At 44.0% G+C, this 14,803-nt stretch overlaps 1 protein-coding gene across 1 annotated transcript in view; it reads left to right on the top strand.

Moving 5' to 3' along the window:
• The window catches only part of clmna (calmin a), a 76,144-nt gene that overhangs the window by 46,304 nt on the left and 15,037 nt on the right, over positions 1-14,803 (top strand). The window contains exons 6-10 of the mRNA XM_084045240.1: positions 2,966-3,153; positions 6,207-6,400; positions 9,754-9,836; positions 11,056-11,391; positions 12,137-14,266. Coding sequence (XP_083901366.1) covers positions 2,966-3,153; positions 6,207-6,400; positions 9,754-9,836; positions 11,056-11,391; positions 12,137-14,266 — 2,931 coding nt within the window. The remainder of the gene's footprint in view (positions 1-2,965; positions 3,154-6,206; positions 6,401-9,753; positions 9,837-11,055; positions 11,392-12,136; positions 14,267-14,803) is intronic.

The raw sequence follows: 14,803 nt of genomic DNA on the forward strand, positions 1-14,803 counted from the left end.
CAACCACACAGTTATGCAATCCAATCCAATCCACTTTATTTATAGAGCACATTTAAAAACAACAGCGTTGAACCAAAGTGCTGCACTCACAGTAAAAATAGAATACAACTAGATACCCTGTAAGGCTTGTAATTTCACAGATTTTACAGCAGTGACATCACTGGGATAAACTTTTCAGCACAGCTTCGGAGTAGTTTCAGAGACACACAGAATGTTAGCCCTAAAACATAATATATATTGTATCGTTGCTGTCGGGCAGAAACCTCCTATCTCCATATTCTAACTTTTTGTGTTTTTTTTTGGCAAATTAACGCCCTACTTGATCACACAACAGCATCAAAAGTAGCATTTGAGGTTTCCACAGGACAGAGACGATATAGAGATAATGTTGAGTTAGTGTCCCTGTTTAACAAGTAATTGTGCCTTTCCTAGCCTTATTAGATCTTCCAAGACGTAGGGTCTTCCTTGGATGACGCTCTCCGTCTCAATTTTGGCTCCATTTGTCTTCTGGCCGTCTCTTCCTTTCTATTCCTCTCTCTTTTTCCTCTCCTGCCTCTCTCAATTCGCTCCTTCTCGCTGGCTCCCATTTCTTTTGATTGATTGAATACTTTATTAGTCAGAAATGTAAACAGCACCCGTTACAGTAAGACATTAAAGGAATAGTTCACCCCCAAAATGACTTTTTTTCTATCGATTAGTCACCCCATTTTTTTTTTGTTTTTGTCGCATTCCTAAGCTAATAATTTGATGATCGGCAGTGGTTCGGAGACTCTTTGTGTCTCCTACCGGTCCGCTGGTCAAATTATTGGCTTAGGAACAAAAACTGAAAACAAAACTGACTAATCGATAGATACAAAATATTTTTGGGGGTGAACTATCCCTTTAAGGCTAAACAATAACACAAAAAAGTCCTGGGGACTCGTTTCCATTGTGGTATTCCATTGTGGTATTCAATTCCTCAACATAGCATAAAATATTAACGCAATAATACATGTCATCAACAAATACAAAACACTGTTATGTACAAAAGAGATGGGGGAAATTGCACAGGCCGATAGGCCTATGTCTATTGAGAAATATCTATTGCAACGTGATAGGCTACACAAGAAAAATAAATAAAATAGGCTACAATAGTTAAACAACTACTATAGGCCAACAGGTAGGCCTGGCTATTTGCAGATAGGGTTCCAAACAGACATTTATACATGCAGTTTGTGACGCCCCTACAGTGGATATGTTTGGAGGCGTTGTTGGGGGAAGGTGACTTTCTGCCCGAGTGCCCGTCCATCTATCGTTAACCCATTAAGACCGGAAACGCATCTGCGTAACCACTTTAACTATTATTTTGTACTTTAGCTATTCAAAAATATCAGATCTACAAGCTCATACGAGCTTGTAGATCTGCTATTTATTTTTCTCTAAATCGTGAAAATGTTTGCAAGTCTTTGAATACGACATTTTGCTTCTGGGGGATCTACAGATGTCTTCTAAATCCTAACTGTTTTTCTTTTGGAAAAAAACTCCTGTTTCTATATAGCATAGCATAGCAGTGGCGGCCATTTTCTGAATCCACTTCAAAATAGTCAATGCATTTTTCCCATTGACATTTCCAAAAATATTTATATCAATTCATTTAAGCCTAGAATGAAGCCATCCAGGGTCCTGGTGAATCATGACCATAAAACATTTTTTTCTGTGATTTTTTAAAATTGTATATATGATATACTATTTTTTTTAATAAATACCCTTTGTTTTGCCGTTTTCAAAAAAGTTTTCTCACAGAATCAAACGTTTTATGGTCATGATTCACCAGGACCCTGGATGGCTTGATTCTAGGCTTAAAATAATTGATATAAATATTTTTGGAAATGTCAATGGGAAAAAATGCATTGACTATTTTGAAGTGGAACCAGAAAATGGCCGCCACTGCTATGCCCTATATCAGTGGTGCTCAAACTTTTTTTTATGACAAGGACCCCCAAAATGATATGTATTTGTCCACAGACCCCCCCCCCCCCCCCCCCCCATCTCAAAATATTTTGTTCCAGGGACCCCCCGGAAGCAAAGATTTGAGTAAAAATCACACCCTCTGTGAAGGAAGCGGTGCCTTTGGGGCGGGCCTTAACTCATTTCAGTTCGTCCCTATTGGTGGTCTGAGTCCACTTAGCAAATTTGTACTTGGTAGCATGCTGCAAACTGGAATGATGGCTGTTTAAAGCCCAGCCAATGGGCAGACAGAGGGGGCGGGGCTTAAGTAATTACAGTTCGTCCCTATTGCTGGCTTTAGTCCATTTACAAAATTTGTACTCCATAGCATGCTGCGAACTTGAGTTATGGCTGTTTGAAGGCCAGCCAATGGGAAGACAGAGGGGGTGGGGCTTCAGCAATTCATGCTGGTCCCTATTGGTGGTCTAAGTCCACATACCAAATGTGGACTTGGTGGCATGCTGCAAACTGGAGTTATAGCTGTTTAAAATCCCGTGCTCATCCAGTGCTCATACGGGCTCTGGGGGTCCCTGGACCCCTCTTTGATAACGTCATCAATTCATGCTCGTGCCTATTGGTGGTCTAAGTCCACATACCAAATTTGGACTTGGTGGCATGCTGCAAACTGAAGTTATAGCTGTTTGCTTCTTTGCCGTGCTCATCCCGTGCTCAGACAAACGGACATCCCGTGCTCAGACAAACGGACACGCAGACAGAGTCAAACGTAGAGCGGTTGGCACCGCTAAAAATGTATATACAAAGATTTGCTCACATTTTCACGATTGTTCTTTTTTTTCCTCGAAAATAGCAGATCTACAAGCTCATAGCGCGGCACTCGGTGCCGCGCTATGAGCAGATATACAAATAGCTTGTATATCTGCTATTTTACGTATAGCGTATGCTTCCGTTTGGCAGAGTAACCCGCCTCTCTCTCTCTCTCACTCCCCGTCCGCTCCTTCTCTCTCTCTCTCTCCGTCAGATCAAGGAGCTGACGGGGAACATCAGGAGCCAGTACCCCTCGTCCTCCAGCCTGTCGTCCATCCCCACCGGCTCCGACTCGGACGCCTCCCTCTGCAGCACGCCGTCCGAGGAGCGGCGCGGGGCGCCCGCCTCCGACGGCAGGGCCATCAAGAAGCTGCTGCAGTGGGTGCAGAAACGCACGCGCAAGTGAGTGGCCATTGTGGACCGAGTGGGTTCTCAAACTGTTTTGACAATGTTTTTCACTCATATTGCTTCCAGGTAGCAAAGGATAAACCAAGGATTCAACATCACTTTAAAGAATTAAAGGGATAGTTCACCCCCAAAATGACTTTTTTTTTCTATCGATTAGTCACCCCATGGAGACTTGAATTTGTGGATTTTTTGTTTTTGTTTTTGTCGCATTCCTAAGCCAATAATTTGATGACCGGCAGCGGTTCCGGTAGGAGACGCAAAGAGTCTCCATTGTGTCTCCTACCGGAACCGCTGCCTTCCGGTCCACTATAGTCATCAAATCATTGGCTTCAAGTCTCCATGGAGTGACTAATCGATAGGGGAAAAAAGGGTGAACTATCCCTTTAAGAAGCAACGTACAGTAAAAGAACATAAAAAAAGATTCTGCTACTGTAGCTTTAGGCATGTCATTCATAAGTGAAGGCACCCCAGTAGCAACGTCTGTTGTGTACGAGACATTTTTGGAAAAAAGAACACCCTGTCATCGCCGTGTGAACTGCCTATTCAGTTCACATTTGGAGTTTGAACAAGAAGAGATTCTATGGCGTCTGTCAGTTTCATTGTTAGCTTTGAATGCTAACAGAACAGAACATTCTGACTGGCCTCTGAGTTCTAAGACGGTTATATAATAGCATGGGACAAGCGGTGGAAGAAGTACTCAGATATTTATATTTATAATATAAGTAAAAGTAGCAATACCACAATATAAAAAATACTCTGTTACAAGGAAAAAGCATGTGTTCAAAAATGTTACTTGAGTAAAAGTACTAAAATGTTTGAAAATAGCAGATCTACAAGCTCACAACGTGTCGCGATGCGTTGTGAGCTTGTAGATCGGCTATTTTCAAATAGCCTAGGTATGAAATAGGGCTAAAGTGGTTAATGTATGTTTTATAATATAATGATTTATATCTGCCAAGTAACTAGTAATTAAAGTTTTCAAATAATTGTAGTGGAGTAAAAGTACAAAATTTGCCTCTGAGATGTAGTGGAGTGGAAGTATAAGTATTCAAAATTGGACATGCTCCAGCAAAGTAAAAAATACCCCAAAATTGTACTTAAGTACAGTACTTGAGTAAATGTGCATAGTTACTTTACACCACTGCAGGAGACAGACATCATGGGGAGGATGATAATACTAGACCAAAGACATGGGAAAGTGTCGACTAGTGTTACTTTCAATAGTAATGCTTGCCGGACTGGTTGTGTTGGTTGTGTGGCTGCGTTGAGGTCATTCTCCACTCAAAATAATCTGAATTTGAATGGAATTTGAATATGAATTTGAGATGCAAAAGCACAAGGCTGAGTCGTCTGTTTATCACAGACACATATTGAATCAGTCCAATGAATCACAACCATTGGAATAGTCTCTATGCACAGCAGCCATATTATCACTTCCTTCACAGGTGTTACCAATGATACTAATGAAGGCTCTGTTCCATTTAGTGTAGCACAGTGGTTTCCACGACCCCCATAACTCTGAGAGTGTACAAATGGACCCTTACGGGTCCATTTGGTTCCATTTGTACACTCTCAGAGTTACACACCTGTAAGGGGCCATTTGGAAGCTCATGAGGGTCCCTGGACCCCAACTGTAGACCCACTGGTGTAGCAGAGTGTTTCCAGTGAGCCAACATGCACAATACCAACACCCTGACTCTGTTTGACCAGAATGGAACAGAGCCTTCATTAGTATCATTGGTAACACCTGTGAATGTCTTCATAATATGGCTGCTGTGAATAGAACCTATTGCCTTACAACTACTCCTTTAAGTATTAAAGCTACAAGCTGGAAGTTATTTTAATGAATGAAACATTCATTTAACCGATCTGCGCACGTGATTTGAGGCAGCCCTTCTGGGGAGGGGGAAGGGAGGCGGGGGGGAGCGGGGGTCCTTTTGTTTTTTGTAGAACCCCCCAAAGTAATGTAACGGAGGATACACCTGTTGTTGTGCACCAAGGCAAGAAAGTGACTCCCAAAACCTGCTCTCCAGAGCAGTGTATAAACCAGGCCATGATGTTCATGCTCCCCGAAGACATCATTTTTATACATTTGCATGCGGTGCATTCAGTGGTGGAAAAAGTACTCAAATGTTTTACTTAAGTAAAAGTATCAATACTGCAATGTAGAAGTACTCTGTTACAAGTAAAAGTCCAAAATAAAATACTTGAGTAAAAGTACAGAAGTATTGGCATCAAAATGTACTCAAAGTACGTAAAGTTACAAATAAATATTTGAAAATAGTAGAAGCTCACAACGCGTCGCGATGTGACGCGTTGTGAGCTTGTAGATCTGCTATTTTCAAATAGCCTAGGTATAAAAAAGGGCTAAAGTGGTTAATGTATGTCTTATAATGTAATAATTTATATCTGCAAAGTAACTAGTTACTAAAGTTTTCTAATAATTGTAGTGGAGTAAAAATACATTTGCCTCTGAGATGTAGTGGAGTAGAAGTAAAAGTATAGACAACTGGAAATACTCCAGTAAAGTAAAAATACAAAAAAAATGTACTTAAAGGACGACTTCACCACTTTTCAACCTATCTTCATATAAAAGGTCCTCACTAATTCTCATGATAAAATGATACAATTTTTTTTCTACTTGGTCTGTGTCTCATGGGATCTATTATTGCATTGCAACTTTCCAGGAATACAAAGCCTGCAGTTTCTATTAGCTTGGATTCCCCATCGATGATGTCACTGGTAGACAGGTTTCTGAACTGTCTACAGCCCTCCTCTGAGACACAAACTGAGTAGAAAAACATTGTACCGTTTTATCATGAGCATTAGTGAGGACCTATTATATGAAGATCTGTTGAAAAGTGGTGAAGTGGTCCTTTAAGTACAGCACTTGAGTAAATGTACTTAGTTACTTTCCACCACTGGGTGCATTTCCATCCGGTGGTCGGCTAGTTTAATTTTTTTGCCATCCATTATGATTTTTTTTTCTTTCATAAAGGATTAAATCTATTAGAATTCAATTAACTGTTTGCGTCCCTCTCTGCCAGGTACGGTGTGGCGGTGAAGGACTTTGGGAAGAGCTGGACCAGTGGCCTGGCCTTCCTGGCCGTCATCAAGGCCATCGACCCCAGCCTGGTGGACATGAGGAAGTCCATGCTGAGGACCCCCAGAGAGAACCTGGAGGACGCCTTCAGGACGGCCCACTACAGCCTGGGCATCGCACGGCTACTGGAGCCAGAGGGTAAACGGAACAGACCGTCCGATCTCTTAGGGCTGTCACGGTTATGACCATTTTAATGATGAACCCATTAAGACCTGGAACGCATCTGTGTCATTTTTTGATTTGAGCTAATTTAAAGCGTTATTTTATACTTTGGCTATTCAAAAATAGCAGATATACAAGCTCATAGCGCGGCACCGAGTGCCGCGCTATGAGCTTGTAGATCTGCTATTTTTGAAAAATCGTGAAAATGTGTGCAAATCTTTGAATATATATATTTTTAAAGCGAACATTTTTAACTCAAATCTTTGCTTCTGGGGGTCCCTGGAACAAAATATTTTGAGATGGGGGTCCGCGGCCAAATATATATAATTTTGTGGGTCCTTGACATGAAAAAAAGATTGAGCACCACTGATACAGAAACATACGCTTTTCAGAATACTGTTGGGATTTAGGAGACATGTAGAATCGGCTTCAGGTCTTAATGGGTTCATTATCACGCAAATAATTGCGATTAACAATTTAATTGTACTTTTGGCGTTGAACACTGGAACGTATGAATTAAAATTACATTTCTGTTTGGCTTTTATGCTTTGAAGTTGCAAAGGGCAGAAATGACAAATAACCTAAATACACACATAAATGACTCTGACATATTTGAATAACGTAACACTTAGAAAAAAACGTTAATAGTGGAAATAGCAGATCTACAAGCTAACAACGCGATCGCCTTTTTCCACTATTTTTTAAAATGTTTGAAAATATATAAAAATATTTAAACGATTATGCAGAAATTATTGCGATTATTTCAAATATTGCGATTAGGCAATTATGTAATAATTTTGACAGACCTAAATTCTGATCCGAATTATGGATGCACAGTATTGAAAGTTTGACCGGTATCCAATTACATATTATTTCCATGGTCAAATCGATATTGATACCGATATTGCAGACAGCACAACTTTCCAGTAGGGCTTCTGTTATACAGTAACTGTGATGCTGGGCGCAGATGCAGAATTCTAATAAACAGTGTATTCTTATTAGCTGATTTATCAGGGCTACTGATGCTCATATTCAAGTTCAATTCAAACAATGTATTTTTAGCCTTTATGAACGCTTCTTCAGAAAACACTGATTGAATACGCAGCCTTCATCGTCACAAAAGGCGACCGATATTGCTGATACCGATATGATGACCAATTAATCGTGCACCCTAATTCATTTTTAATTAAGATTACAATTTAGGCATTTAGCAGACACTCTTAATCCAGAGCGATTTACAGTAAGCAAGGACAACACAAGATAATTAATCAAATGCATAGGAATAGTAATCTAATAATAAAGTAATACATAAGTCAAATTAAATGTATTGAGTATGAGAGTGAGTGTGTGAATCACTGTATGGGTGAGTGACAAATAAACCCTCTTGCAAACAGGGACGTCGGGGTTGAAGTGGTTCACAAAACCCTGACATGTCAGGGAGTCTCTCGGCATTGGGGCCATTCCATCTGTGTTTGCCTCACCCAAAGACTAATGAAAGAGTGGAAGTTACATTTAACTTACTTCTCTCTTGAGCAAGGGGCTCGTCTGGATGTCGAACCTGGGACCTCTCGCACCCAAAGCGAGAATCATTCCACTTCACCAGCGATGTATCTCTCAAAAGGCAACCTTTTCATTGTCTTCTTATTTTTCATCCCCCCCAGTTACTTACAGACAAAGCGTATGGACACTGACTTAACCCATTAAGACCGGGAACGCATCTGTGTCATTTTTAGACTTCTTTGGCTATTCAAAAATAGCAGATATACAAGCTCATAGCGCGGCACTGAGTGTCGCGCTATGAGCTTGTAAATCTGCTATTTTTTTTAAAAATTGTGCAAATCTTTTTAAGCGAACATTTGTAACTCAATTATTTACTTCTGGGGATTTTACAAATGTCTTCTAAAAAATCAAAATAATTTGTGTTGCTATAATATCAGTGGTCCTCAAACTTTTTTCATGTCAAGGACCCCCAAGATGATATGTATTTGGCAGACCCCCATCTCAAAATATGTTGTTCCAGGGACCCCCCAGAAGCAAAGATTTGAGTAAAAAAAAATTCGCTCTAAAAATATATATATTCCAAGACTATTTGAATAGCCAAATAAATCTTAAAATGACACAAATTATGCTTTCCCGGTCTTAAAGGGTTAAAACTCTCATCCATGCCGGCTTTGTTAGCATTTTTTTATTCAAAGCATTGTCAAGCTAGCAGTCCCTGCAGTAATAATGAGGTCTAATTATACTAACAGCCTGCAGTGTGTGAAGAACAAAGCGCAGACATGTTCTTTCTTCGCGGCGGGACACGTGTCTGTTTGAAAGAGAACCGAGCCACAAAGGAATAGAAACTCACCGGTTGATTCGGGTTGGGATAGTTTAGGATTTTAGCGATTCCGGTTCCTTAACCATTCCCTCTTAGTCTTAACGGTCCGAGTTTTCTGAAAAACCTCAGATATTTATTCAAAAATGACAAAACATTTATGTTGCTATATACTGCACATAGCAACAAGAACTCCAAAAGGGGTTCACGTCCTGAAAGGTATAGTTACAAATAGGGTTTTCCGCCCCAAAATGGGTTAAAGGAGTAGTTCACCCAAAAAATGGCTTATTTTTTATCAATTACACACCCCATGAAGCATTGAATTCATGGAGATTTTTGGGGTTTTTGTCGCATTCCTATGCCAATAATTTGACGACTGGCGGAAAGATGCTAATGTATCCGGTAGGAGACTCAAAGAGTCTCCTTTGAGTCTCCTATACCGGAGAGACCCGCCGTTCATCAAATGATTGGCTCAGGAATGCGACAAAAACAAAAAAAAATCTCCATGAATTCAATGCTTCATGGGGTGTGTTAATCGATAGAAAATAAGCCATATTTTGGGTGAACTACTCATTTAAGGGTTCCCTTTAACGCAGGGGTCCTTTTTCAAGCCAAGGACCCCTTTAACTGAGAGAGAGATGAACCCCAACTACACATTGGATTCATGTTATATGTGTGTTTCCAGACATGTAACCACTTAAACCTTCAATACTTTGTAAACTTGACCTTTGGCTCGGTACTTGGTCTGCTCTTTTTTCCCTCTACACCAAACCTCTTCGCTGAAAATAGCCGATCTACAAGCTCACAACGCGTCACAGACGCGATGTGAGCTTGTAGATTGGTTTCCTTCCTTGAAACTCAAAAGGTTGAGAATCACTGCATTAGATCCTACCATAATCACTGCACTTGTCATGTATGACTCTACGAGGATGGATAAGTAGCTCCTATGTAACCTTTTGTATATCAAATTCTGACGGGATGTTGACTTCTTTCTGTCTTTTCAATCTGCTAGATGTGACGATCAACCCCCCAGATGAGCAGTCCATCATGACCTACGTGTCCCAGTTCCTGGAACACTTCCCCGGCATAGAGGAGGTGAGTGTGTGCCTGCACTGTAGGATATCGTTGTTGTCGGGCAGAATCATCTTATCTCCAGTCGCATTCCTAAGCTAATAATTTGATGACCGGCAGCGGTTCCGGTAGGAGACACAAACAGTCTCCTTTATGTCTCCGACCGGAACCGCTGCCTATTGGTCCGCTGGTCATCAATTATTGGCTTTGGAATGCGACAAAAACATATCCATGAATTCAAGTCTCCATGCCATGGGGTGACTAATCGATAAATAAAAAAAAAGGTGAACTATCCCTTTTAAGAAACGTACTGTATAAAGCAGACAGAAGGAGAAGGAGTGGAGCTTCTCGGACGATTAAAGGCCTTTAATATTTACAAGGTGCTAGGTATGCAGTGATGCCAAGTCCATCTTCATTAAGCCCAACACATAGAAAAAGACTCTCCGAACCAGAACATCTGGAGGTGCACAGGGTTCAGAGGAAAAAAAGTTCTGAGACCGCCTTTCCGAAGCTCGGAATGACATTTATTTTTTTGGTTGTATCACCTCCCTTTCCGAAGAGAAGTTTGAACGTCGGAAAGAGTGTGTATCGTGCTTTAGAGTCATTAGTACTGTGTAAACCAGTCAGCACCAACTAATCGACTCAATAATAGGCTAACGTTAGCTAGCTAAGTTTAGCTAGCTAGCTTGCTAGCAGAGTGGTAGTTCACAGTAAAAATGTCCAGTGTTGTTTACTCGAGTGTTACTAACTGTAACATGTATTAATTCATTGGTTCTCAAAGTGGGGTCCGGGGACCCCCAGGGGTCCTTGAGGGAGTTCCAGGGGGTCCCCAGCTAAATGATTGATTAGGCAACAAATGGACCCGTATGGGTCTGTAACTCTGAGACGGGTCCATTTGGTTCCATTTGTACACTCTCAGAGTTAGATTGACATAGATTTTACAATATAAATTGCGCTCCAAGTGATAGAAATGCCATTAAATGGGGGTCCGTAGCCCTAATGCATGTCAAACCTTGAAATTAAAATGGTTGAGAATCACTGCTAGAGCCGTAAAAAAATCTTCTCTTATGGGCATATCTTTTGAAACGGGGGTCCGCGGGCTAAAAAGTGTCAATTTGGGGGTCCTTGACGTGAAAAAGTTTGAGAAGCACTGTTATTAATTGCTGTTATTTGTGTGCGGCTGTCTTTCCGGCCGCCTTTCTGTCTCTCCCGCTCTCTCTCTCTCTCCCTCTTGCTCGCTCAGCCCGCCGAGGAGCCCAGCCAGGTGATAGAACGCAGCGTGTCCATGGGCCGCCTCAGCGCCCACGACAGCGAGTCGGACATGATGAGGAGGAACGTCCACCGCAGCCGCCTGAAGGAGAGGCCCTACCCGCCGCCCCACAAGGACTGCTGCGCTACTCAGCCCCCGCCCAAGATCTTCATCTCCGTGTTGGGGGGGGACAGGAGGAGGGGGGGAGGCGGCGGCCGGTCTCCCGCCTCCCTGCCGGCCAGGACCCGCGCCTGGGCCAGTGAGGACTCGCTGCTGGTGGACCCCGCGCCGCCGGGGGAAGGTGGCGACTCCGCCGGTGTGATCGCGGAGGTAGGCCTGTCACAATTATTGCATGATCGTCTTATCGTAATTATTTTTGCGTAATCGTCAAAATCAATTCCATGTTAAAAAATGTCATATATTTTCAAAAAATGGCAGAAATAATGGAAATAGCAGATCTATAAGCTCAAAACGCGTCGCGATGCGACGCTTTTTCAACTTATAGATCGGCTATTTCCACTATTGATGATTTTCTAATGATTTTAAAGCACGGGTCTTCAACGTTTTCAGGCCAAGGACCCCCTAGCTGAGAGAGAGATGAAGCAGGGACCCCCTACTCTATATTGTATGAAATTGTGTTTCAGATTAAAGTTTTTTTTTTACTTAGTCTGCTCTTTTTTCCCTCTACAACTATAGCCTCTTTGCCAAAAATAGCCGATCTACTTGTAGATCGGCTATTTTTGGCTAAAGTTCTTCTCATGAAAGGGATGCTAGGGTTCAAGTGGTTAAGGTAAAATAAAAAATCCTATCACCCAAAGATTTGGCGGACCCCCTGTAGTAGCTCTGAGGACCCCCTGTTGAAGACCCCTGTTTTAAAGTATAAAGTCATTAAATATGTGTTATTTGTCATATCTGCCCTGTGCAACTTTTGTTTCCGAAAGCTAAAACCCAAACAGAAATGTCATTTTTATTCATAATGTTCCATTCATTTTCAATGACAGAAACACAATGAAATCGTTAATCGCAATTACTTGAGTGATAATTAATTGTCAACTTAAATTTGTAATCGTGACAGCCCTACGCGGAGGAGCCCCCAGATGCCCGGCGGTCGGGGGTCTTTACCGCCGTCGGCTCCGAATCCCCTCGGTCCTCGCACGTGGAGTCGGCCGTCGGCTCCTCGACGGAGACCGAGTCGCCCGTCGTCGACTCCGCGATCGGCTCGCCGGACTCCTGGCTGGGGAGCGAGGTGCTGGGGGGGGCGCCGGCGACGCCCGAGAGGTTCGCCGAGAGCCGGAGCGACGGCTCGCTGTGCGACAGCGGCATGGCGTGGGAGGTCGGCGCGCCGCCCTCCGCCGCCGACACCCCCGAAGACGTCGCCGCCGCTCTCGGCGAGGGGCCGGTGGCGACGGGGAAACCCCAGGACAGGTCGCTGCCCGAGTTGTTTATCGACGAGGGCGTCTACTCGCTGAGTTCAATGGAGAGCACCCAGGACAGAATCCAAGAGTGTTCCGAGAGAGACGACGAGATGGAAAATCAGCACGTCCAGGACCTCGGCCGCGACGGGGCGTCTAAGGATGTGCCTGATCCGAGTGAATGTGAGAATAGAGGAGAAATGGACTCCGAACAGGTGGACGCGAGTCCACTTCGTAAAGATCCTATGTCCGATGAGAAGCAGGCTTCTTTGGGCATCTCCGAAGTGCCACGGCAGCCCGATTCTGGGGTCGGGCACTCTCTGGAGCCTGAGGGAGCTAACCCGGGGCAAGCAGGCTTTGGCGATAAACCGCCGGCCTCGGATGTTTGTGAAGAACCGAAGATGCAGGACGGCGTTGCGGAGAGCACCGACAGAGAATCCGAATGTGCAAAAGAAACGGCGGAGCTCAGTGGAGGTTCAAAGGACAATGAAGGACGGTCGCATGTTGAGAATAAGAGTGCGGGTGAGAGAAATAGTTCAGTGTCGTTTGAGACGAACGCTGTATGTCAGAGAAAAGAGTCTGTTCCAGAGGTGGAAATGGAGGAGTTGGCGGCTTTGAAGGAAACGAACGAAGATGCCACAGAAAGTGTGGAAACTGAAAATGAGACGAGTCACGGCGTGCTTAATGGGCACCCGTGTCTTCAAGAAAACACAGGTGATGAAATCATAGACGCTGGTGCCCAGAGTGATGAAATTATAGAAGACACTCTTCCAGAAGCTCCTTTGGCTGCCGAATGTCCCTCGGCCAGTGAAGACGGAGCTTCAAAATCACACCTGGACCCAAGCAGCACTCACCTAAGTGGTCCTCGGACCGGGTCCATGGCCGGTGATGCACCCGATCAAGGCAACCGCGGGACGCGTGGCCCTGAAAGAGAAGATCAGGCTGGGGGTGAAGGCCTAGAACTGACTTGTTCATCTGGGAGTCCTGGCTATGAGATGGATGTAAATAGCGCCGAAAGCCTTAGTGAAATCAGCCATGACTCCGGTGAACAAATTCACAGCAAATCCATCAAGTGCGCCCTCTGCCGCAACGGAGGTCTGATGGCAGAGAATGCCCCACAGCAGATAGAAAACGGTCATGTCAGTGACGTGGACCCACACAATCCCGACGGCACGTCAAATACAGATTCATTTGTGTCTGAAGCCATAGATGTAGAAAAATGTAGAAATGACCACGCAAGTGACATCGGTGATGACATTAGGGTGCCACTGCCGGGCGTAGAAAGCCACGGTCTCCGTTCCGACCAGGAAACGACAACGAACCGCACGACCGATCTGCTCGACAGCCGCGGTGACACCCTGGACGCCACCGCTTCGACCGGCGAGCCGACCGACGCCGGCGACGCGTCCCTGCCGGTCGAACCGCAGACCGGCCACAGAACGACGGATTATTACAAACCGGACAGAGGCAGGGACGACGTGGTGGACACGTTTTATTTAACCAACCCTGACAGGGGCTCCCCCTTAGACGAGCTGGACCCCATGGACCTGTTCTACCCCGACAACGAGGCGGCCATGTTCGCGGAGCCGCCGCCGGCGGACCGGGAAGCAGAGAGCCACGTGCCCGTTTTCAGCGTGCTGGCCCTCCAGCCGGCGCCTGCCTCAGAGACGCTGCCGGACATGGACTATCTCCACGAAACGCACCCATACAGCCGGATGGAAGCGTGCGAGACGGGCGAGGAACTGGGCGAGGGCGACTTCAGGAATACGTCGGTTTCATCAACACAGCGGCAGGTGAGTGCGGTACGTGTTTGTGTTTTTCGACCTTGTCAAAGTCTGAACTGGTGCACTTTTTATATCGTCACTGACGGGCAGAAATCTCTTATCTCCATATTTTAACTTTTTGTTTTTTCATAACTCTAACCCTACTTAACCCATTTAGACCTGGAACGGATCTGTGTCACTTTTTCATTTGAGCTAAAAAAGCATTATTTTACACTTTGGCTATTTTTGAGAAATCGTGAAAAATGTGTGCAAATCTTTGAATATATATTGTTTAAAGCGAACATTTTTAACTCTATTCTTTGCTTCTGGGGGGGTCCCTGGGACAAAACATTTTGAGATGGGGGTCGGCGGCCAAATACATATCATTTTGGGGGTCCTTGACATGAAAAAGTTTGAGCAGCACTGATATAGAAACACGTTTTTTCAGAAAACTGCTAGGATTTAGAAGACATTTGTAGAATCGGCCTCAGGTGTTAATGGGTTAATCATACTGCAGTGTCACACAAAAATAGCAAAAGCAGCCGATCTGCAAGCTCGAAACGCCTT

The sequence above is a fragment of the Gymnoscopelus microlampas genome (genome assembly GCF_963454915.1).
Source record: "Gymnoscopelus microlampas genome assembly, chromosome: 20".
Lineage (NCBI taxonomy): Eukaryota > Metazoa > Chordata > Actinopteri > Myctophiformes > Myctophidae > Gymnoscopelus > Gymnoscopelus microlampas.